This window comes from Sturnira hondurensis, unplaced genomic scaffold, assembly GCF_014824575.4.
Source record: "Sturnira hondurensis isolate 20B ecotype Veracruz unplaced genomic scaffold, ASM1482457v3 Scaffold0025400, whole genome shotgun sequence".
NCBI lineage: Eukaryota > Metazoa > Chordata > Mammalia > Chiroptera > Phyllostomidae > Sturnira > Sturnira hondurensis.
In genome coordinates, this window is record NW_028098031.1 from 73,957 (window position 1) to 100,613 (window position 26,657).

Here is a 26,657-nt window from a genome sequence, read left to right on the forward strand (position 1 = left end):
TCAAACCTATGAATCTCTAGAGTGCAATGTGGAACTGAGGAACCTGTATTTTATTTTAAAAAGGTGGCTTCTTAAGCATGTTCAAGGGCAGGAACTGGCCAAGAGCCAAGAAACAGTCTGGGGAGGTAGTTAGTAGGTGACAAAGTCAGGATGGGGGTGTGGGCAAAGCATAAACAAAGAACCATGGGAGGACAGTCAGGGAAGACAGTGAATGGTACATGCATGATAGGAAAAATAAGGAATCTGGAGGGGGCATGTTTTGGTGAGATCCAATGACAAAGGGCTTGAAAGGCTGAAGACATTTGATTTTTTTTAATCACACAGGCAGTAGAAAATCCTTTTAGATGTTTTTAAAAAATAAATTCTCATGTTCTATTTGAGTATAATTCTTACATCATATTTAAAATTCTTATCATTCATGCTGCCTTGTAGCTAAAATTTTGTCATTTCTTGCTCCTCCATTTTTTCTCTTTTTGAACACATTCTGTTGCATATGTTTTCCATGAAGGTTTCGAGGACTTGAGTTGTGTAGAAAGAAGCCAGCAAGGCCCCTACACCCACAGAGGCCAGGTCTGCTGCCACCAAACCAGCAGCTGACAGTCAATTTAAGAGCACATAGAAGGAACAAAGCTCCTCGCTCTGCAGGCTAAAAGCATTCATGAGTCCTAGGCAGAAGGAGCCAACCACTGCCCCCAGGGGCCACAGAGACTCCCACTGTTGCCTATTGAAAGAGTCCTTGATGAGGGGGTAGGGTCAATGAGGTTGAAAATGATGACTTTATTTTTCCCTAACAAATCAGTTTTTCCCTCTGAGCATAAAACCCTTTTAGATTTTTGAAAAAGGAAGTGGAATAATGAAAAATATATGTAGCTTCAAAAATTTTGATTTTCCACTATTGGGAAGGTTAAAGACTGATATCATAGCTACCTGTAAGAAAGGAGGTTGTTACACAGGTAATGTAATACCTATGTTAGAATGATTGATACAAACAACAAGAGTGCATTAGCTAACAGAGTTGGCAGGTAGGTAGACCTAGTCTTTCAGGTGTGTGGATTTAAGTGACCTAGAGGATGGTACTGAGAGGGGATACTTTGGCACACTTGGAAGGGATGATGAATGTGGGGAGCTGGCGAATAATTTGATTTTCAACTTATAATAGTCTCTTTAAAATTTAGAGTAGCAATGCAAGGCTGGTGAGAAGCCTGGTCTGCGATACAGAGGTGTTGGAGAACGTTGTGAATGTGCATTTAAAGGGAGTTAATGTGTAGGAAAGAGAGAGAAGACAGTCCTTTGGGGAAATAGCCAGTTAAGGGTCAGGAGAAAGTTAAATGTCAGGAATTAGAACAAATAAATTGTAATAGAACCAAAGTATGTAGTGGAACTTAACAGGCTGGAGGTGGTTCATAAGCTTAAATGCTGGCTCCATAAAAATAGGCCATCAAGTAGTCTTATTACCGGTAGTTAGTAGTAACAACTAATACATCTAACTCTCATTTGTCAATTTCATCAGCTATTCAGGGTAGCTCAGTAAGGTGGCAGTACAGTTTATCTCTAGCTTCATTTCACAGAGGGAGAAACTGAGAATTAGGGAGCTGACTTGCCCAGAGTCACCCAGTCATTGAGGTCTGCATAGAGTTACCTTCTCAGTAAACTAGGAATTCACTGTACCCTGGAGGTAATTAGGAGAAAGTTAGATTTACCTGGTCTCCAGGAGGTTCTAATCTTGACAAATTACAACATTTCTTTAACATTAGTCCAGTATTGGAGTGGGGGGTGGTTACAATAAACGTTAAGTGAGACCTTCTGCAGCTATTACCATCACAGAATGTATACACCACAAAGACAACTAGTTTTAATTCATGCCTCACGTTTTCTAAGTAACTTCAGGAGTTGATCGTTAGGAGCTCTTTATAAAAATTACAAGTAAAAAAAGTGAGAGAAAAAAAATGTGAGCACCATGCCTGGGAAGCAGACATTTTTGGGGAAGGAAGCGGGAGGACACGCTGCACGCCGCAGGAGCCAGTTCGGCAGTTGTAAAAACTCCTGAGACTAGCTGAGCGTGCTGCAGACTTTGCGCATATCAAGGCAGCTTTTGGCTATGCGGCGGTGGTTAGAGCTAGCAGAGCTCCCCGCCCAGAGTGTGGAGCACCTGCTCCACAGAGACCAGGGGCGGGGAAGCCAGAGAGAAGTGAGAGTGCACGCCACAGCCTCACCAGGTAGATCCCATAGAGTCCCTCTGTAGCACAGCCTCCAGTTTGGGTGCTCCCAGCCCACAAACTGGAGCCCCTAGTGAGTACCTTCAGCACCAAGAGATTGAGGGGGTCCCCCAAAGCGAGCGGGAGGAAGGCAAGCGTCCGTATTGCCCCCACCTTCTCGCTTTTGATTCTGTTTTGCCTCACGGCACAAAACATCGTCCCTGACCCAGGCAGACACTTCCCTACCTTCGTGCTCCCCCTCCCAGCTCACCGAGGACCCTAGGCGTGAGGAGAGCCAAGAAAACCCAGAGCAGGCCCGTGGCGCCCATGACACTGCAGCAGCCTCAGCGGTGGGATGCGTTCCGGGACCCGCGAACCTCCGGCAGCTCCACGAGGGTAGGGTTGAAACAGGAGGCTGCTGCAAGCAAAGGAAGGTGCCCCCATAAATAGTGTCTGGAACCACGTGTTAGCTTTGCGCGCACACCTGCAGGCTGCCTGGGGGCGGGACGCCCACGCCGGTGAGGGTGGCCCTAGCCGCAAGGGGCGGGCTGGAGAGGGCGGGTGAATGGTGGAATTCTGACATCCGGTTATTGGCTAACACTCCAGCCATCAGTGCACTGGCTTTCCAAACTTTTCACGGTGCTATTCAGTGCATCTACTTTTGCCTCTGGAGAAGTGGAACAAAAGTTTCACAAAATAGTAATCACCCTTACTAATCAAGAATGACGTTTCCTTCCCCCCCCCTTTTTTTTTGGCTTGGATCCATTAAATTTATTTAAAAAGTTATTAATTCTACCCCTCGGGTTGAAACAAGAGTTTATTGAGAAAAGAAACTTTTGAACAGTGGCAACCTCTGCTATCATGTCCTTTTTAAAAAATCATTTTTATTAGTATTCTATTACAGTTATCCCCATTTCCCCCCATCGCCCTCCTCTGCCCATCCCACTCCTCTCACAGTCAATTCCTACACTGTTGTCCATGTCCGTGGGTCATTCATAGATGTTCTTTGTCTAGTCCCTTCCCCTTCTTTCCACTATTAACCCCCCCTCGCCACTCCCCTCTGGTCACTTTCAGTCTGTTCTATGTTTCCCTGTCTGTGGTTCTAATTTGTTCATTAGTTTATTTTGTTCATTAAATTCCTCTTATAGGTGAGATCAAATGGTATTTGTCTTTACTTTGAAATAATTTCTACAGAAAAGTGGCAGGAGTAGTACAAAGAATTGAATATATGTGTATGGATATATATATATATATATAGTCTCCAAATGTTAACATTTGATTTTTTCTTTACCATTTTCTGTCTCTTTCACTTTAGATGGAAGGGTAAATGATGATAGTTAGATAGAATAAATATAGGTAGATATAGTTTCATATATATGAATATAATATATATAGATGCATGCACATATAATTATGTAATTATGTAAATGCTACTTTGGAACTGTTTGAGATCACTTACAGGCATGACATCCCTCCTTCATCTCTCCTTCATTTATACTTCAGTGTGTATTTCCTAAAAACAAGAACATTCTCTTGCACAACTACAATGCAATGAGTAAAACCAGAAAATTAATATTGGTACAATACTACTACCTAAGTAACACACTATACTCAAATTTCTCTAATAATCTCAGTGATGGTTATTATAAGCAAATATACAAACACACTTTTTTCTCATCTAGGATCATTCTAAGACCATACATTGCATTTGAATGATATGTTTTTTTCCTCATTTAGTCTGAACAAAGTCTTCAGCATTTTTTTGCTTATCATGACTTTGACATTTTTGAAGAATACACATCAATTATTTTTGGTAGAATGACTTTAAGATTGGTTGTCTATTGCATAGTATCAAATTAACCTAAACTTATGACTTAAATCAAGAAGAAATATTTATTGCCTTGGCCTGGTGGCTCAGTTGGTTAAAGTGTGGTTCCATGCACCAGAATGTGAGTTCAACTCCTAATCAGAGTACATACCTAGGTTGCAGGCTGATCCCTAGTTGGGGTGCATATGGGAGGCAACTGACTGATGTTTTCCTCTCTTCCTTTCTCTCTCTCTAAAATCAAGAAACATATCCTCAGGTGAGGATTGAAAAAATAATAAATATTTATTATCTCACACAGTTTCTGTGTGTCAGGAATTTGAGAGCAGCTTAGCAAGGTGGTTCTGCCTTGGAATTTTTCATGAGGTTACAATCAAGACATCAGCCAGAAAAGCAGTCATTGGAAGACTTGACTGGGACTGAAAGATCCTCATGTGAGATGGCTCACTCACATAGCTTTTGGCTGGAGGCCTCATATCCTCACCATAGTATTGTGAGGTCCACCATAGTGGACCTCCTCATAGTATTATACTATAGGGTCTGGCAGAAGTAAGGCTTGCTAGAGTGTAGTTGGTAGGGTAATAATATGGATATAATAATTTATAGTTTTAATATGAACATTTCACCTAAAATGTCATATGGTGTGCTTGAGTGTGATATTATGTTACAGAATTATATGCTCATGATTTTTAATAAGAGAATTTATAATAAAGAGGGGCCATTATTTGTGCTGGACCCTGTACTTGAGTATCCTTGTGACACGGTGGCTTATTCTTTTTTTTTTAATTTTATTTATTTATCTTTAGAAGGGAAGGGAAGGAAAGGAAAGACGGAGAGAAATATCAATGTATGGTTGCTTCTCATGTGTGCCCTGCTGGGAACTGGTCCCTGCTGGGAACTGGCCTGCAACCCAGGCATGTGCCCTGACTGGGAATCGAACCTCGATCTTTTGGTTCACAGGCCCGTGCTCAATCCACTGAGCTATACTGAGCTATAAGCCAGGGCACGGTGGCTTATTCTTGTTCTACTCCCATAACAAGAGAGTATGGCAGAAGCCACAATATTTTTTATAATCTACCATTAGAAGGTACAGTATGTTATTCCCATGTTATTCTATTGGATACTATGATGATTAATTTCATGTGCCAGATACATGGTCAAACATTCTGAGTCTTTCTGTTAAGGTGTTTATGGACAAGGTGAACATTTTTATAGTGGTAAGTGACTTTTACTTCCATCATTGCCATTTTATTGAGATATGATTGACATATAATATTGTATAAGTTTAAGGTATGCAACCTAATAATTTGATATATGTATATATTGTAAAATGATTTCCACAATAAGTTTAGTTAATTACCATCACCTACATAGTTACATCTTTTTTCTTATAATAAGAACTTGTAAGATCTATCCTGTTAATAATTTTCAAATATACATTACAGTATTGTTAACTATAGACACCATGCTGTACATCACACCACCAGAAATTATTTATCTTCTAACAGGAAGTTTGTGACTTTCGAACAGCTTGACCCATTTTTCCCCACTCCATGCTCCCCACCTCCAGAAACCACCAACCTGCTCTCGATTCTATGAGTTTGCTTTTGTTAGATTCCACATATAAATGAAATCACCTAGTATTTGTCCGCCCCTCTGTGACTTATCTCACTTAGCATAATGCCCTCAAGATTCACCTATGTTGTCACAAATGGCAAATTTTCATTCTTTATAATTATCAAATAATAGTCCTCTGTGTGTGTAACAATTTATTTTTTCTTTAATATATTTAATTGATTGTGCTATTGCAGTTGTCCCAATTTTCCCCCTTTATACCCCTCCACCCTGCATACCCTCTCCGACCGGCTACTTAGTTCATGTCCATGGGTCATACATAGAAGTTCTTTGGCTTCTGCATTTCCTATACTATTCTTAACTTCCCCCTGTCTATTTTATACCTACCATTTATGCTGCTTATCCCCTGTACCTTTTCTCCATTCCTCTCACCTCCCCACTGATAGCTCTCCATGTGATCTCCATTTCTGTGATTCTGTTTCTGTTCTAGTAGTTCATTTATTTTTGTTTTTTGTTTTATTTTCAGGTTTGGTTGTTGATAGTTGTGAGTGTGTTGTCATTTTACTGCTCATATTTTTAATTTTCTTTTTCTTGGATAAATCCCTTTAATATTTCATATAATAAGGACTTGTTGATTATGAACTCCTTAACTTGACATTATCTGGGAAGCAATTTATCTGCCCTTCCATTCTAAGTGATAGCTTTGCTGGATAAAGTAATCTTGGATGTAGGTCCTTGACTTTCATGTCTTTGAATACTTCTTTCCATCCCTTCTCACCTGCAAAGTTTCTTTTGAGAAGTCAGCTGATAGTCTTATGGAAACTCCTTTGTAGGTGACTCTCTCCTTTCCTCTTCCTGCTCTTAAGATTCTTTCTTTATCTTTAATCTTGGAGAATGTAATTATGATTTGTCTTGGCATGTGCTCTCTTGAGTCCAACTTTTTTGGGACTATCTGAGCTTCCTGGACTTCCTGGAAGTCTATTTCCTTTGCCAGAGTAGGAAAGTTCTCCTTCATTATTTTTTTGAAATAAGTTTTCAATTCCTTGCTCTTCCTATTCTCCTTCTGGTACCTTCCTGATTCAGTTGATGACACGTTTAAAGTTATCCTGAGGGTTCCTAAGTCTCTCCTCAATTTTTAAAATTCTTATTACTTTATTCTGCTCTGGTTGAATGTTTATTTCTTCCTTCTACTTCAAACCATTGATTTGAGTCCTGGTTTCCTTCCCACCACTATTGCTTCCCTGTACATTTTCCTATATTTCACTTTTCACAGCCTTTACTTCTTCCTCCATTTTGTGACCATACTCAACCATTTCTGTGAGCTGAGAATTACCAGTGTTTTGAACTGTGCATCTGATAGTTTGGCTATCTCTTTGTTGCTTAGTCGTATTTTTTCTGGAGCTTTGATCTGTTCTTTCATTTGGGCCATATTTTTTTTGTTTTGGTGTGCCTATTCTGTAGTAAGGGGTGGAGCCTTAGGTATTCACCAGGGTAGGGCAAACCAGGTCACTGTGTTGTGGTGCTGTATATGGAAGGGTGGTGCTGTATATGAGAGGGAACAATGCAGCTTGTTCAGCTCCAGGCAAGCTTTCACTAACTGCCTCCACTACCCACAAGCAAATTGGGCCCTTCTGGTGCCAATTCACAGGTGGGTGGGGTTTTGTACCTTCCAGGATCCTGAGGGTTTCTCCATTAAACTCACCTGTGATACTAGGAATTTCCCCTGCTGTCACCCCCACCCTCCGTTTTTTTTCAGTCAGAGGTTTTGAGGCTTTATGTCTCATCACTAGAACTCTGGGTTGCATGGTCTGTTTTGCTCCCCAGTTGTTTCTCCCAGTTTATTAGGACACAAATAGAGATTGCCCACTCCACCAGCCACCACCTCGCCCAGTTCTCCAGCTGAGGACTTGCCAGGAGTCCTCTCTACCCAGTTTCCTGTCTCCGCCCCTCCTACCAGTATGGATGAATGTTTATTCTTTGTTTCCTTGGTTTGTAGGACTTCTATGCAGTTAAATTTTCTGGCAGTTCTGGTTGTTATTAAATTTGTTATTGTCCTTCTTTTCATTGTGCAAGGAGGTACAGTGTATCTACCAATGCCTCCATCTTGGTCAGAAGTCCTGTGTCATATTTTCTTTCTTCATTTATTCATCTATTTCAGATAGTTATTTCTTTTCTGTTGGATATATACCCAGAAGTGGAGTTCCTGGGTCATATAGTAATTCTATTTTTAATTTTTTGAGGCGTCACCCCACTGTTTTCCTAGTGACTGTACCAATTTACTTTCCTACTGAAAGACCTTTTATCCATATCCTCTCCAACACCTATCTCTTGTCCTTTTGATGATAGCTATTCTAACAGGTGTGAGATGATATCTCACTGTAGTTTTGATTTACATTTCCCTGATGTTTAGCAGTGTTGAGCACCTTTTGTGTTTGCTGTGCAGAAGATTTTTAATTTGATGTAGTTACACTTATTTATTTTTGCTTATGTTGCATTACCAAAACCAATGACAAGGAGCTTACCCTTTATCTTTTCTGTTAGTAGTTTTAAGGTTTTCGATCTTAGATTCAAGTTTTTAAACCACTTTGAGTTGATTTTTGTGTATGGTGTAAGACAGGGAGCCAGTTTTATTTTTTATTTTTTGCATGTGGCTATCAACTTTGACCAACACCGTTTATTGAAGAATCTATTTGTCCTCCATGGTGTACTTTCTTGGCTTCTTTGTCATAAATTAACTGACTACATATATGATGTCTCTCTAGAAGGTATCCAGATATGTAATATGATGAATAGAGCCATTTATTGAAGAAAATAGAGCATACAAGAAACACTGTACATAGGACAGTAATGGCTCTGTCCACTTCAAAGTAGGCATCTTGGAACCTCACATAGTTCTCCCAATCCTATCAGCTGCCCTATTGTATTTTCCTAAACCTCAATGATGGTTCAAAGTCTCTTTCTTTTCAAGGGTGATTTTAGCTTTGGGAAAGGCAAAAGTCGCAGGACACCAAATCTGGGCTGCAGGGGCATGAGTCATCTGGGTGATTTCATGGTTTACCAAAAAACTCTTCATGATATGTGATACATGAGTGGCCATATTGTCATAATAAAGCTGCCAATCACTGGTTTGCCCATAGCGGTGGCCTTCTGAATCATTCAAATAGCTTCCGTAGAACAGTGTTCAAACTTAACAAAATTTGACTCAGATTAATTGCTCTACTCTCTATCATTTTGAATGTGATGTATCTGGGCATTTCCATCTGCTCCCTGTGGGTTTTAGAGCCATATGGTTTGAGGGCCCTTTCCTTATTTGGAAGTCTTAAACCTGGGGTGCTAGATAATAGGTCCAAACCTTTCACTTTTCAAGGAGAAGCTGAGAATTGAGTTTCCTCTCAGTTGTATATCACTGTACTGACAGGGGCAGGGGGTAAAGACAAGATTATATCTTAACCATTTTTATTCATCTTAAAAAGAGGTTCCCCCCCCTTTTTTTTTTAGTATGTAGGAGTCATTCAGCTGGTTTCTGGATTTCTTTCAGAGAGAACTGTTCCATGTGCAGCTTAGATTTGGCTTATCTGTGGAAGGAGGTAAGTTCAGAAGCCTCCTATGTTACTATCTTGGATCAACCCCCCCTGAAATTAACATTTAAATTAGTAGGCTGAGTAAAGCAGGTTGCCCTGCTTAATATGAGAGGGACTTATCCAATCATTTGAAAACCTGAATATAAGAAAGGCTGACCATTCCATGAATAATCTAAAATTCCTCCTATCTGCGAACTCTCAAACTGGAATATTAGATTTTTTTTTAAATTTTCAGACTTGAACTGAAATATCAGCACTTCCTGGGTCTAGCCTGCTAGGCTTCAGAAAAGAGGCACACATTAGCTCTCCTGAGTGTCCAGCTCGCCAACTCACCTTACAGATCTTGGGACTCATCAGCTCCCATAATAGCGTGTGTTAACTCCTTACAATTTCTCTCTCCCTCATTCTTTCTGATTGGTTTTGTTTCTCTGGAGAACCTTCAGTAATACAGATGCACGTATCATCTCATGTCAGTATGAGTGGACACAGCACTATACATGAATGGGAATATCAGGAGATGAGGATCATCACTTGAGGTCATTTGGAGGCTGGCTACCTCATGCTTCAATTTGGTTTTATCAGGAGTTTCTTGTTGATCAGATCCAGGTCATGCTTTTTTTTTTTTTTTCAGTAACGCCACAAAAGTGATGTTGTATCCTTTTCATTGCATTATATCAGAAGGCATATATTGTCTATTTATCCTGTTGCTCATGATGTTAATTTGGCTCACTATTTTTCCTTTGTAATTAATAAGATTTTGTGAAGAGATATTCAAAACTATGTAAATGTCTTATTTTTTTATGAAATTTTCTTCCACTAATTTTAGTATTTAGTGTTTTAGGTAATTCTTGCTTGAATCAGTGATTACTATGATGGTTGTTAAATGGTATTTTTTTCATTCAATCACTATTTCTATATTTAGTTGTTGACATTCTACTGTAAATTAAAGATTTTCTTTTTCTTTCATTTATTTATTTATCTATATCAACATAAACCCAATATCTATATCAATATAGACTTTATTTTTAAAATGGCATAATTTATTACTACCATTGTTTATTTTTGGTGCTCAGTTTGCCCCTGTTTTGGCTAATGGGAGCCCTCAAGTTAGCTCCAGTATCACATTGACCAGTACTTCTCATTCTTTGAGCTTTCCTTTTGACAAAACAAGATGTCCCAAGCTTACCTTGTATTTTTCCAGACCCAGCACTGGAACTTGCCATTTCTCCAATGAATGCTAGTTCCTTTTAGCAGAGATTGGTATTTGAAGACCAAGAACTTGATGCTAAGTATGTTCATTGCTATTGGAGTATCATTGCTTCTACACCCTCTGAGAAGGCAGTGCTTGGAAGTATATGAATGTACACTTATTCCTATATCTATCTACACTTTTTCTATCTATTATATGTATATATATAAATGATGAATTTCATATTAATTCACCTTAGAGTAAGAATTTATTTTAATAGACGTTAAAAAACAAAGAAAAGATTGATAAACTCAACTATATTCAATTAAGAACTTTGTTCACTGAAAGGAACTATTGAGGGTAAAACCATATCAACTACATAAGATATTTACAGATCCAAGATGGAAGCAGAGTAGGTGGAAGCTATACACACCTCTTTCCAGGACCAAACTGGAATTATAACTAAATTATATTTAGAATAATCATTCTAAATAACCAACTGAAGACTGGCTGAAAAGAAGCCTTATAACCAAGGATTTATAGGAAGAGAAGCTATATCAAGACTGGTAGGAAAGGCAGGGATGTGAGAAAGGCTGGCCCTGTTTTCATAAGCTGCAGTTGAGGTTCTGGAGGCATATCTCAGCTGCAGGGGGTTCCTGCTGAGAACATGCAGGGGGTTCCTGCATGTGGTCTAAACACCATGCTGGGCTACCCAGCTCAGAGCACTAGAGCTAGAAATAGGTGTCCACATAACATCCGGATGTGAAAAGGAGATGTCTACCAGGGAGAGATGAGAGTCCACTGAAGACAGGCACATTCTAAAGGGACAATGCATGCAACCACTCACCCTGAGCTCCAGTGGAGGAAGGGTAGAGTGAACTAGATTCACATGAGGAGAGTCTGGGGTTTGTGGCTCTGGGGAAGAAGCTGAAAAGGCAATCACCAAAATCCCTGCACTGAGTCATTCTTCCATACCAAAACACAATTTTTCTTGGGTGGACCACTCCCTTCCATTCAGCGTCAGCCTGGAGGAAAGCATTAGTCCCACCCTGTAGATTCTTTCTTGGCCCACCCTGTGGAGCTTATGCCATGCTGAAAAATACAGCCAGGGGCTCTTTCAGTGACTCAGCCTAATTTACAGCTAGCAGGTGGAGGAAGGGGGAGGCAGATCTACAGGTGCATTGGAATTTTGCTGACCTGCCCCTAGGCTAGTGCTGGTAAAATCCAGCTTGGTGTTGAGCTTGGACCTCCCTGTGTGCCAAGACTCAGCAGAAGCAGGCACAAACTGTGGGTCCCTCTTAGCTCCAAACAAGATATCCAGGGCCAGTAACAGGTAGCATCTCACATTGGTCTGACCAGAGTCCCTCCCAAAAGGCCCCCAGAAATAACATACTCAGTGGCCAGCTTCAGGCAATGAGCAGGATCCAATTAGATTCACAAGTGGCATATCCAAAGAAAGACCTTAGTGGGCAACAAACACTGATGAGGTGAATTTTACTTTGTGTGGTCAGCACCTGCACAGCAGCCTGCACAATGTGGTCTGGGTTGAGCCTCACAATCAGCCAGCCTCGGGATAAATCCCATATACAAATGGAACAATAGAAATCAAGATGTAATAACAAAAGAGGGCCCACATAACCCACACAAGGAACATTATGAAGCACCCAGCTCAGGTGATCATGGAGAGTATGTCATGGGACTCCACAGTACACTTACTAAATTAGGCCACCTCACAAAGACTGGAAGTCATTGTAGATCTATCTAATACTTCAAAACAAACAGAAAGAGGCAGCCAAAATGGGAAGACAAAGAAACAGACCCCAAATAAAGAACAGGAAAAAATTCCGGAAAAAGACCTAAATGAAATGAAGGCAAGCAATTTATTGGATACAGAGTTCAAAGTGATGGTTATAAGAATGTTCAAAAGTAAGAAAAAAGATATAGAAATCCTAAAAAAAGATTGGCCCAAAATGAAGAACATAATATCTGAAATAAAGAATATACCTAAAGAAATAAATAGTAGGTTGGATAAAGCAGAAGATCCATTCAGCAACTTAGAAGACAAGGTAGGAAACAAACTCCTGATCAGAGCAGCAAAAAGAAAAAACAATTACATGAGGATAGTTTAGAGACATCTAGGACAACATGACGTATAACAATACTTGTATCACAGGGGTACCAGACATGGAAGAGAGAAAGAACAATAGGTCAGGAACCTTTTAAGGAAATAACAACCAAAAACTTCCCTAACCTGGTGAAGAAAAAAAGATACAAAAGTCCAGGAAGTGCAGAGAATCCCAAACAAGATGGATCCAAAGAGGCCTACGATAAGACACATCATAACTAAAACGGCAAAGTTTAAAGACACAGAGAGAATCTTAAAAGCTACAAGAAAAAAAAGTTACTTACCAACAAGGGAGCTTCCGTAAGACTGACAGCTGATTTCTCTACAGAAACATTTTAGGCCAGGAGGATTTGGCATGAAATGTTCAAAATGATGAAAATCAAGGACTTACAGCCAAGACTACTTTACACAGAAAGGCTATCAATTAAAAATAAAGGAGAAATCAAGAACTTTCCAGACAACCAAAACCTAAAGGAGTTTCTTACCACCAAACCAGTATTACGAGACATATTAAAGGACCTTCTTTAAGAAGGAAAGAAAAAGCAGGAAGAGGAGTAGGAGGAAGAGGGACATAGTTAAAAGAATAAAGTGGCAATAAATCCATAACTGTCAGTAATCACTTTAAATGTACATGACTTAAATGTTCCAATAAAAAAACATAAGGTTTCTGAATAGATAACATAATAAGACCCATATAATGCTGTCTACAAGAGATCCACCTCAGAACAAAAGTAACACACAGACTTAAAGTAAAGGGATAGAAAAATATATTTAATACAAACGGAAAGAAAAAAAGCTGAGGTAGCAATATTTATATCTGTCAAAAATAGACATTAAAAGTCTAAGAGTCAAAGAAGTACATGATATAACGATAAAAGGAGCAGTCCAACAAGAGGATATAACCCTTATAAACATTTATGCCCCAAACGTAGGGGTACCTATATATGTAAAGTAAATCTTGATGAACATAAAAGGAGAGATTGAGGCCCTGGCTGGCATAGCTAGGTGGATTGAGTGGGGGCCTGTGAGCCAAAGGATCGTGGTTCAATTCCAAGTCAGGGTATATGCCTGGGTTGCAGACCAGTTCCCAGCAGGGGACACATGAGGGGCAACCATACATTGATATTTCTCTCCCTCTCTCCTTCCCTTCCCCTCTAAAAGTAAATAAATAAAATCTTTAAAAATATATTTAAAAATAAGAGAAGAGATTGACATAATACGGTCATGGTATGGGATTTGAACACCTCATTCACATCAATGGACAAATCTTCCAGAAAGAAAAATAACCAGGCAATGTTAGCCTTCAATGACATACTAGATCAGATGTATTTAATTGATATCTTCAGAGCATTCACTACAAACAGCAGAATATACATTCTTTCAAATGCACATGGGACATTTTGTAGGCTAGACTACATGCTAAGATACAAAACAAGTCTCAATAAATTTAAGAATACTGAAATGCCAACTGTCTTTTCTGACCATAATGGGATAATACTAGAAATAAATCACAAGAAAAAAACAGAAAACACAGAAAGACATGGAAGCTGAATAACATGTTACTAAATAGTGATATCAAGGAAGGGAGAAAAAGATACTTTGAAACAAATGAAAATTAGAACACAACAAAATTTACGAATACGACAAAAGCAGTCCTTAAAGGGAAATCCATAGCATTATAGAGCTACCTTAAGAAACCAGAAATATCTCAAATAAACAATCTAAATTTATACTTGAACTGAAAAATAACAACAAAGATCAAGGTGAGTAGAGGAAAGAAATGACCAAGTTCAGATTTTAAAAAAAGAAAATAGAATCTAAAAATACAATACATGTTNTACTTTGAAACAAATGAAAATTAGAACACAACAAAATTTACGAATATGACAAAAGCAGTCCTTAAAGGGAAATCCATAGCATTATAGAACTACCTTAAGAAACCAGAAATATCTCAAATAAACAATCTAAATTTATACTTGAACTGAAAAATAACAACAAAGATCAAGGTGAGTAGAGGAAAGAAATGACCAAGTTCAGATTTTAAAAAAAGAAAATAGAATCTAAAAATACAATACATGTTTTGTGTTGAAACAATTGATGAAAGCAAGAGTAGGTTCATTGAAAATATAAGCAAAATTGACAAAGCTTTAAAAAGACTCATTAAGAAAAAAAGACAGAGTACCCAAATAAAATTAGAAATGAAAGATGAGAAGTAACAGCTGACACCAAAGAAATATAAAAGATTGTAAGAAAATATTACAAACAATTATATACTAACACATTTTACAATCTAGAGGAAATGGGTAAATTCCTAGAAACCTTAAAGCTTTCAAAACTAAATCAGAGAGAATCAGAAATCTGAATACACAGATTACAACTAGTGAAATTGAAACAGTAATAAAAAATGTCCAACAAATACAGGTACTGGACTAGAAAGCCTCACAGGTGAATTTTACCAAATATTCAAAGAACTAACACCTATATTTCTCAAACTATTCCAAAAAATTCGAGAAGAGGGAAGACTCCCAAACTTTTTCATTCTTTTTTAAAAATTGCTTTTTAATTACAGTTGTCCCCATCCCCCCCTTACTCTCCCTTCCCCTACCCCCCCTCCCACATTCAGTCCTTCTCCAGCGCTCATTGTCTTTGTCCATGGGTCCTTCATACCTGTTCCTTAATGACCCTTCCCCTTCTTTCCCCCATTATCTCCGTCCACCATCCCCTCTGGTTATTGTTAGTTTGTTCCTTATTTCCATTTCTGTGGTTATATTTTGCTAGCTTGCTTGTTTTATTGATTTAGTTCCCACTTATAGGTGAGATTATATGGTATTCGTCTTTCACAACCTGGCTCATTTCACTTAGCATAATACTCTTGAGTTCCATCCATGCTGTTGCGAAGGGTAGGAGCTCCTTTCTTTCTACTGCATAGTATCCCACTGTGTAAATGCATCACAGTTTTTTTTTGATCCACTTATTTACTGATGACCACTTAGGCTGTTTCCAGCACCTGGCTATTGTAAATAGCACTGCTATGAACACTGGGGTGCATAGGTTCTTTTGAATTGGTGTTTCAGGACTCTTGAGGTATAATCCCAGCAGTGGAATTGCCAGGTGAAAAGACAACTCCACTTTTAGTTTTTTGAGGAAATTCCATTCTGTTTTCCACAGTGGCTGTACCAATCTGCATTCCCACCAACAATGTACTAGGATTCCCTTTTCTCCACAACCTCACTAGCACTTGTTGTTTGTTGATTTGCTTATGATAGCCATTTTTACTGGTGTGAAGTGGTATCTCATTGTGGTTTTAATTTGCATCTCTCTGATGGCTAGTGCCTCTGAGCATTTATTCAAAGTATTTTTTATGAGGCCAGCATTATCCTAATTCCCCAAACAGATAAAGACAGTACAATGAAAGAAAATTATAGACCAACATCCCAAGTGAACATAAAGGCTAAAATATTCAACCATACATTAGCAAACCATACCTAGCAATATACTTAAAAGATCATACACTATGATCAAATGGGATTTATTCCAGATATGCAGGTTATAATATCTGCAAATCAATGTGATAAAACACATAAATAAAATGAAGAATAGAAACCATCTGATCATATTAATAAATGCAGAAAAAGCATTTGATAAAATCCAGGACCTAATTATTATAAAAACTCTCAGCAAAGTGAGACTAGAGGTAACACACTTCAGTACAGTTAATGCCATATATGACAAACCCACAGCCAACATTACACTTAATGGGAAAAAAGTAAAAGTGTTTCCCTTCAGATCAAGAACAAGACAGGATGTCCACTTTTAGCATTCTTATTTAACAAAGTCCTGGAAGTCTTAGCCACAGCAATAAGAAAAGAAGAAGAAAAAAAACATTAAAATTGGAAAGTAAGAAATAAAAACTGTCATTATTTGCAGATGACATGATATTATAAATAAAAACCCTAAAGATTCCTTCAAACAACTACTAGAACAGATAAATGAATTCAGTAAAGCAGCAAGATATGAAATAAATATCCAGAAATCAGTTGCATTTTATACACTAATAATTAACTTTCAGAAAGGAAAACTAAGAAAACAATCTCATTTATAATTGTATCAATAAACCCCCCAAAACTATACCTAGAAATAAATTTAACTAATCATGTAAAAGACTGTACTTGGAAAATTATAAGATACTAAAGAAAGAAATTTGAAAAAATACAAAAAAGTGGAAGCACATACTGTGTTCATAGACAGGAATAATTAACATCATTAAAATGCTCATACTATCCAAAACAATCTTTAGATTTAGTGCAATTCCTATCAAAATACCAATGGCATATTTCACAGAACTAGAACAAATATTCCAAAAATGTATATGTAACCACACACACACACACACACACACACACCCCCAAGTAGCCACAGCAATCTTGAGAAAGAAAAACAAAATTGGTGGAATCACACTAGTTAATATCAGACTATACTCTAAGACCATAGTAATCAAAACATCATGGTACTGGCTTAAAAACAAACATATAGGTTAATGGAATAGAATAAAGATCCCAGAAATTAACCCAAACCTTCATAGTGAATTAATATTTGACAAAGGAGGCAAAAACATACAATAGGTTAAAGATTATCTTTTCAAAAAATGGTATTGGGAAAATTGGAAGATATATGCAAAAATATGAAACTAGAACCCTTCTTTATACCATACACAAGAACAAACACAAAATAGATTATAGTCTAAAATGTTAGAGTTGAAATCATAAAAATTCTAGAAGAAAACATAGTAAAATTTAGAGCATTTCTCAGAGCAATGTTTTTTCTGATATATCTCTTTGAGCAAGGGAAACAAGAAAAAAATAAACAAATGGGACTATACTAAACTAAAAAATTTTTGTAAAGCAAAGTAGGCCATGAACAAAATGAAAAGATAACCCCCTGACTGGGAGAACATATTTGCCAATATGTTGTTAGGGCTTCATATCCCAAATGTATAAGGAACTTATAAAACTCAACACACAAAAAGCAAGCAGTCTAATTAAGAAATGGGCAAAGGACATGAGTAGTCATTTCTCTAAAGAGGACGTACAGATGGCCAGTAAACATATGAAAAGATGCTCAATGACACTAATCCTCAGAGAAGTGCAAAATAAAACCACAATAAGGTATCACTTCACTCTTCTCAGAATCATCAGATCTTGCCTATCATCGGTAAATTAACAAACAAGTGTTGGTGAGGGTGTAGGGGAAAGGGAACCCTCACGTATTGTTGGTGAGAATGCAGACTTGGGCAGCCAACTGTGAAAAGCACTATGGAGAGATCTCAAAAAATTTAAAATATAATTGCCATTGCCATATGACCCAGTGTTTCTAATTCTGTGAATTTATATGAAGAAACCTGAATCAGTAATTAAAAAGAGCATATGCACCTCTATGTTCATTGCAGTATTATTTACAATAGCCACAATTTAAAACCACCCCAAATGTCCAATAGTGGATAAGTAGATAAAAAAGCTGTGATACATTTAAACAATGCAGTGCTTCTCAGTTGTAAAAAAGAAAGAAATCTTACCCTTTAAAACAGCATGGATGGGCCTGGAGAGCATTATAAGAGCATTAAGTGAGATAAGCCAGTCAGAGAAAGACAAATACCATAAAATTTTGCTCATATGTGACATCTAATAAACAAAATGAATGACCTAACAAGCAACATACAAAAAGACTCATAGAGAACAGGGTAACAGATGTTGAGGTGGAAGGATTGAGCAAAAAAGAAAAAGTGGAGAAAAAAAACATGGACATGGACAACAGTGTGGTGATTGCTGGGGGGAGGTGGAGGATGATTAAGGAGGATAAAGTCCATGGATGGACTTTTCATTGGGGTGGTGAACACACAATACAGTGTACAGATAATGTGTTATAGAATTGTTCTATATTCTGAAATTTGCATGATTTTGTTACTGAGTATTACCACAATAAAGTCAACAAAAAGAGAAATAGCTGCAACTTATTTAATTAAAATTAAGAGTAGTATGCAGAACATATAAATACCCCTAAATATCAACCAGAATAAGAAAACATTAAAAAATAAACAAAAGAACCTAATTGTACTTTTAGTTACATTATGTCCTAAGTTATATAGATGAATCATTTCAATGAAAACAATTCTGAGTGCTAGAATATGTGTGTGTGCATGCACATGTGAGTTCTTGTATATGTATGAATATGTATCTATCTAGATATTCATATAAACATGTAAATGTAAATATAAATATAAATATACAGTCAAACTATACCAGTGGAAGTATCAGGACAAAATAAAAAAAGAAGAAGGAAGCCAATTGGTCAGTTTTTAGGATGTGAGAATTTGAGTTTTGATTTTGAAAGATTTTTGGGCCACTAGAAAGAAAAATCAAGGCTTTCTTGGATGACAAAATCAGATAATAAAAAGTATTTCAAGAATATGAAAAAATTGAAACCCTCATGCACTGCTGGTGGGACTGCAAAATTGTCAGTTACTTTGGAAAATAATTTGATAGTTTTTCAAATGATTAGACACAGCAATTCCACTCCTACATATATACACAATAGAAATGAAACATAGTCCACACTAAAACTTGTACATGCCTGCTTATAGTAGTGTTACAGAAAGAACCTATTGGGGGGCCAAGATACTGTTACCAAAACAAGCACCCTCCCCCAGGGCTTTTCTGTACTTTTTGTCTTGACCACCACCAGGTGTTAAGAATTGTGGCTCTCAATGACAGAGTTCGGTAAAAGGGAAAGGAACTATTTATTCAAAAGTTATACAGGTTCAGAGTAATGGCAGAATGTCACCTTTAAAAATCTCAAAGCTGGGGGCTTCGGGTTCACAGCAACTGGGTCTAGCTTCACAGCCCCCTAACCCAGGGCTGGAGGCCACAGAGATGGCGCCTTAGTGCACAGGGGGAAGGAAAGGAGAGAGAGAGGGAGAGAAACATTTATATGGGAGAGAAACATTTATATGAGAGAGAAACATTGATTGGTTGCCTGCTGCATGCACTCCAGCTGGGGGTGGAACCCAAAATCAAGCCCCACCATTCAAAGACTCAGCTGGGGATGGTTTTGCCTATAAAAGCAAAAGGACCTGAATTTAGCTGCTTCATTAGTGGAAGACGGTGACAAAGTAGGACGGAGCAGATTCAAGCTCCTGTGCACATGGGAGAAAATCCTGGCAGATCTACTGAGGAACAGCGCAATCAACCAACAGTTTGCCAGCATTTATGAAATTAAGAGACCAGAGACTGTGACAGACGCTGACTGACCAGACAGTGGCAGTGGCAGTGGCAGTAAAGTTGGGTTGAAGATTACGGTTAACACTATATATAGCCTAAAGATCGTCTATTTCTTCTCTACTAGCTGCGACTGTAAATATGATAACATACTCTTCTGCTGTCATAAACCATTTTGCCTCCCCCTCCAACTGATCACACACGCACACACATACACACAAATGAGGAGGTGGAAACGGAGAATAACAGGATACCTGAAGGAGACTGCACCACTGAATTTCACAGGTATTCTACCACAGAAATTCACAACATAAACCCAGGGAGTCAGAACAGATCAATTTAAGAAGCTAAGGCTAACAAGAAGAGTCTCACAAACAGTGGGAAAACAAAGAAACAATCCCCAAATGAAAGAAAAGGAGGATGCCTCAGAAAGAATGTTAGATGAAAGAGAGGCAAGTCAACTATCAGATATTGAATTCAAAGCACTGGTTATCTGGAAATTTAAGTAGCTCACAATGAGCTACCAGAAATTACAGTGGAGCTACAATGAACTCACCACAAACTATATCAACATGAAAAGGAAATAGAAACTATCAGCAAAGGCCAAGAGGAAATGAAGAATACAATCTCTGAACTGAAGAACAATGTAGAAGGAATGAAAAGCAGGATCAATGAAGCAGAAGATTGGATAAGTGAGTTGGAGGACAAAGTAGAAAAAAAAACTCCCAGAAAGAGCAAGAAAAGGAAAGAAGCTCAGAAAGAATGAAGAGGGATTAAGAGAAATGCAAGACAATATGAAACATAATAATATCCAAATAATAGGAATACCAGAACGAGAAGAAGAACAAAGGATAGAAAACCTATTTGAAAAAGTAATGATGAAAAATTTCCCTAATTTGATGAGAGAAAAAGTCACACGAAACCAGGAATCACAGAGAGTCCCAATCGAAAGGAACCCACAGAGGCTCACTTCAAGACACATCATCATTAAAATGGCAAAACTCCAAGACAAAGAGTGAATCTTAAAGGCAGCAAGGGATAAGAAGGAAGTAACATACAAGGGAGCCCCAAAAAGTTAGTTACTGACTTCTCAATGGAAACACTCCAAGCAAGAAGAGAATGGCAAGAAATATTCCAAGTAATGAGAACCAGAGGCCTGCAACCAAGGCTACTTTACCCAGCAAGGCTCTCAGTCAAGATAGAAGGCCAAATAAAGAGCTTCCAAGACAAAAGAATTCTAGCCCTGGCTGGCGTAGCTCAGTGGATTGAGCGTGGGCCTGTGAACCACACGATCACGGTTCGATTCCCAGTCAGGGCACATGCCTGGGTTGCAGGCCAGTTCCCAGCAGGGGATGCACAAGAGGCAACCATACATTGATGTTTCTCTCCTTCTCTCCTTCCCTTCTAAAGATAAATAAATAAAATCTTTTAAAAAAGAAGTCTAAAAAACTATCCCTCGGCCAGCTCTGCAAGAGATGCTAAAAGGGCTGCTTTAAGGAAAGAAAGGAAGAGAGACAGAGAGGAACACAGGTACAAAATGCCAATGAATAAGTACCTATCAATAATAACCTTGAACATAAATGGATTAAATGCTCCAATCAAAAGACATAGAATAGCTGAATGGATAAGAAAGTATGACCCACACATATACTGCCTACAAGAGACCCACCTCAGGACAAAAGACCATCACAGACTAAAAGTGAAAGGCTGGAAACAAATTTTCCAAACAAAGGGACAAGAAAAAAAAAAGCCGGGGTAGCAATCCTCATATCAGACAAAATAGACTTCAAAAAAAGGGCCATAAAGAGAGACTCAGAAGGTCACTTCATAACACTCAAGGGAAGAATCCACCAAGAAGACATTAACATCATAAATATATATGCACCCAACATAGGAGCACCCCAATGCATAAAGCAAATCTTAGAGGACTTCAGGAAAGATATTGACAGCAACAGAATTATAGTAGGGGATTTTAACACCCCACTGTCAAAAATGGACAGATCTTCCAAACACAATATCAACAATGATATTGCAGCATTAAACAACGCCCTAGATGAAATGGACTTAACTGATATATATATAGAGAGAGCCCTCCATCCCAAAGAAGCTAAATACACATTCTTTTCAAATGCACATGGAACATTTTCAAAGATAGACCACATGATAGGACAGAAAAAGAGCCTCAACAAATTCAAGAAAATTGAAATCACACCAAGCATTTTCTCTGACCACAAGGGACCAAAATTGGAAACCAACCCCACAGAAAAAAACCCCAAACACCCAAAATCATGGAGACTTAATGGTATGCTATTGAACAACGAATGGGTCAAGATTGAAATTAGGGAAGAAATCAAAAAGTTTCTGGAAACAAATGAAAATGAACTCACAACAACCCAAAACTTATGGGACACAGCCAAGGCAGTCCTGAGAGGGAAGTTCATAGCGATTCAGGCTTACCTAAAGACGATAGAAATATTCCAAACAAACAACCTAACCCTACACCTACAAGAACTCGAGGAACAACAACAAAGACAGCTCAGAGAAAGTAGAAGGAAGAAAATAACCAAGATCAGAGCAGAATTGAATGACATAGAGACTAAAAGCACAATTCTAAAGATCAATGAACCCAGGAGCTGGTTTGTTTAAAATGATAAACAAAATAGACAAGCCTTTAAGTAGGCTCATCAAGAAAAGAAGAGAAAAAACACAAATAAACACAATCAGAAATGAAAGAGGAGAGATTACAACTGATACCACAGAAACAGAGGGGATTGTAAGAAATTACTATGAAGAACTGTATGCCAAGACATTTGAAAAGCTAGGTGAAATGGACACATTTCTAGAAAAATATAATCTTCCAAAATTCAATGAAAAAGAATCAGCATACCTGAACAGACCAGTCACAGCAGATGAAATTGAAGCAGTAATAAAAAAACTCCTGTCACACAAAAGCCCTGGACCAGATGGTTTTACAGGAGAATTCTACAAAACATTTAAGGAAGAGCTAACCCTTATTCTTCACAGACTATTCCAAAAAATTCAAAATGATGGAAAACTCCTAAACTCTTTTTATGAAGCCAGCATCATCCTAATTCCAAAACCAGATAGAGACACAACAAAGAAAGAAAACTTTAGGCCAATATCGCTGATGAACATAGATGCTAAAATCCACAATAAAATATTGGCATATTTCATCCAACAATACATCAAAAAGATCATACACCACGACCAAGTGGGATTCATCCCAGGGATGCAAGGATGGTTCAATATTCACAAATCAGTAAATGTAATACATCACATCAACAAAAGCAAAGACAAAAACCACATGATCATATCAATAGATGCGGAAAAAGCTTTTGATAAGGTAGAACACCCATTTATGATAAAGGTGCTCAGCAAAGTGGGAATAGAGGGAGCATTCCTCAATATAATAAAGGCCATATATGAAAGACCTACAGCCAACATCATACTCAATGGGTAAAAACTAAAAGCTTTTCCACTAAGATGAGGAACAAGACAAGGTTGTCCACTTTCACCACTTCTATTTAATATAGTATGGGAAGTTTTAGCCACAGAAATCAGACAAGAAAAGGAAATAAAAGGCATCCAAATAAGAAATAAGGAAACAAAACTGCCATTGTTTGCAAATGACATGATAGTGTACATGAAAAATCCTATAGACTCTACAAAAAAACTGCTTGAACTAATAAATGATTTTGGCAAAACAGAGGGTTACAAAGTCAATATCCAGAAATCAAAGGCATTTTTGTATACTACCAATAAATCAGCAGAAGCAGAAATCAAGAAAAAAATCCCATTCGATATAGCAAAAACAAAAATAAAATATCTGGGAATAAACCTAACCAAGGAGGTAACAGACCCGTATGCAGAAAACTACACAATGCTGAAGAAAGAAAGCAAGGAAGACACAAATAAATGGAAACATGTACTGTGTTCATGGATTAGAAGAATTAACATAATCAAAATGTCCATATTGCCCAAAACAATTTACAGATTCAATGCAATACCTATTAAAGTACCAATGGTATATTTCACAGACATAGAACAAACACATCAAAACTGTATATGGAACCATAAACAACCTTGAATAGCAGCTGCAATTTTGAGAAAGGAGAACAAAGTAGGAGGGATCACAATACCTGATACCAAACTGTATTACAAGGCCACTGTAATCAAAACAGCCTGGTACTGGTGTAAAAACAGGCACATAGACCAATGGAACAGAACAGAGAGCCCAGAAATAAACCCAACTCTCTACAGTCAATTAATATTCAACAAAGAGGGTAGTAACATAAAATGGAGTAAAAATAGCCTCTTCAACAAATGGTGTTGGGAGAACTGGACAGCTACATGCAAAAAACTGAAACTTGAGCACCAACTTACACCATACACCAACATAAATTCATGGTGGATAAAAGACTTAAATATAAGCTGTGACACCATTAAAGTCCTAGAAGAGAACATTGGCAGGAAAATCTCAGATATTTCACGCAGCCGTATTTTTACTGATACATCCCCAAGAGCGAGGAATATAAAGGAAGGAATAAACAAATGGGATCTCATCAAAATAAAAAGCTTCTGTGGGGCTAAAGAAAACAGCATTAAGATAAAAAGACAACCTACTATATGGGAAAACATATTTGCCAATGATACCTCAGACAAAGGTTTAATCTCCAAAATATACAAAGAACTCACACGACTTCACTCTAAGAAGACAACTAACCCAATTTAAAAATGGGTAAAGGATTCGAACAGACATTTCTCCAAGGAGGACATACACAGGATCCAGAGACACATGAAAAGATGCTCAATATTGCTAGCTATCAGAGAGATGCAAATTAAAACCACAATGAGATACCACTTCACACCAGTCAGAATGGCTATCATAAACAAAGCAACAAACAACAAATATTGGAGAGGTTGTGGGGAAAGGGGGACCCTAGTTCACTGTTGGTGGGATTGCAGACTAGTACAACCATTATAGAAAACAGTATGGAATTTTCTCAGAAAACTAAAATTGGACCTGCCTTTTGACCCAGCAATTCCACTGCTGGCATTATACCCTAAGAACTCTGAAACACCAATCCAAAAGAACCTATGCACCCCAGTGCTCATAGCAGCACAATTTACAATACTAAGATTTGCAAGCAACCTAGGTGCCTGTCACTAAATGAATGGATCAAAAATTATGGTACATATACACAATGGAATTCTATGCAGCAGAAAGAAAGAAGGAGCTACCCTTTGCAACATCATGGATGGAACTGGAAAGCATTATGCGGAGTGAAATAAGTCAGGTGTTGAAAAACATATACCATATGATCTCATCTTTAACAGGAAGCTAAACAACAAATCAAAGAAGCAAGCAAAATAAAAACAAAGACACTGAAATAGAGAGCAGGGTGACAGGGACCAGAGGGGAGAGGGGAGGGAATTTCAGGGGGAAAAAGGGGAAGGATTTACAGGAACTTGTATACAGGACACATGGACAACAACTAAGGGGGTTGGATAGGGGAGGGAGGTGGGGAGCATGGGGGAGTGGGCTGGAATGGGAGTAAAAAAAAGAAAACTGTACTTGAAAAAGAAATAAATAAATAAATAAAAATCTCAAAGCCCACAAATACACACAGTCCTGCCTTCCCCACTTTGTCCAGTCAGGGGTACCATATCTCTGGAGAAAGAAATACAAGTCTGTAGCTTGGCTAGACTTTCGGTTCCTCCCAGTAAAACCTGCTCTTCTGGGCAAGCCTCCTGTGGTTCAGAGCACCTTTAGCTGTGCCACCTTGATCTCCAGTTCTTTTTTTTAAGATTTTATTTATTTCTCTTTTAGAGAGGAAAGGAAGGAGAGAAGGAGAGAAACATCAATGTATGGTTGCCTCTTGTGAGTCCCCTGCTGGGAACTGGCCCGCAACCCAGGCATGTGCCCTAACTGGGAACCGAACCATGATCGTTCAATCCACTGAGCTACACCAGCCAGGGCTGATCTCCAGTTCTTAATCCAAAACCACGTAGCACCTTCTCATGGTCCACCAGCAAGAGTCATTTCACCCCTTTCCTTGCCGCAATGTCTCACATTGTCCTGCACTTTTTCAAACTGCTAAGAGAGAGAGAACTTTTCATGGCTCCTACATCTTGCTTTCCTGCTTTCTAAACCATGTGGTCAAGGGAGACCCCTCTCCCTTAAACCACATGGTTAAGACTCCAGCATAGCTGCCAGGCCTAGGTTTAAATCACGGTGCAAATCCTCCTCTGGAAACCGCATTTCTGACTCCTCCCACAATTGGCTACACCTGGTAGCATTCCTGCAGTTTTTATGTCTTTCTTGGCTGCCAGTAAGTCCAGGCAAGTGTGGCATAGTGGCATGGAGCAAACCATCTCCAAGCTCGCAGTAGGCACTGTAACCAGGGGGAGCTGCCTCCCAGTTAACATCACTGATCAAAGTCACTGACATCTTCCTAGCTAGACTTGTTGATATGCATTTTTGCATACCAGGTATTAAACTATCCTGCTGTTATTGATTTGCAAAATAAGTCTCAATGGCCCTGCTCCACATCTTCCATTTCCCCATGGTTGCCTGCTTTGTGGACTTGGGGATATCCCATACTCCTCAACACCCCAAGTTCTGGACCCTGTTACAAATCCTCTCTTTGTGGAGTGGGGTGGGAGGCTGGCTGCACCCTGTTACAGCAGCAAAATTCTTTTTTGCAAGACATTTACTTGTTTTTAGATAGAGGGGAAGGAAAGGGGAAAAAGAGGGAGAGAAACTTCAATGTGTGGCAGCCTCTTGCATGCCTCCTACTGGGGACTTGGCCTGCAACCCAGGCATATGCCCTGACTGGGAATTGAACCAGTAATCCTTTGGTTCATAGGCCAGG

The 26,657-nt window shown here is 38.4% G+C and overlaps 1 protein-coding gene across 3 annotated transcripts in view; it reads right to left on the reverse strand.

Annotated features, from left to right (window-relative positions):
- Window positions 1-2,622, reverse strand: part of CR2 (complement C3d receptor 2) — a 35,971-nt gene extending 33,349 nt beyond the window's left edge. For all 3 annotated transcript variants that reach the window (XM_037039709.1, XM_037039708.1, XM_037039707.1), the window contains exon 1: window positions 2,467-2,622. In XM_037039709.1, the coding sequence (XP_036895604.1) occupies window positions 2,467-2,524 (58 nt within the window). In that variant the 5' untranslated portion in view covers window positions 2,525-2,622. The remainder of the gene's footprint in view (window positions 1-2,466) is intronic.
- Between the last annotated feature and the right edge of the window lie 24,035 nt (window positions 2,623-26,657).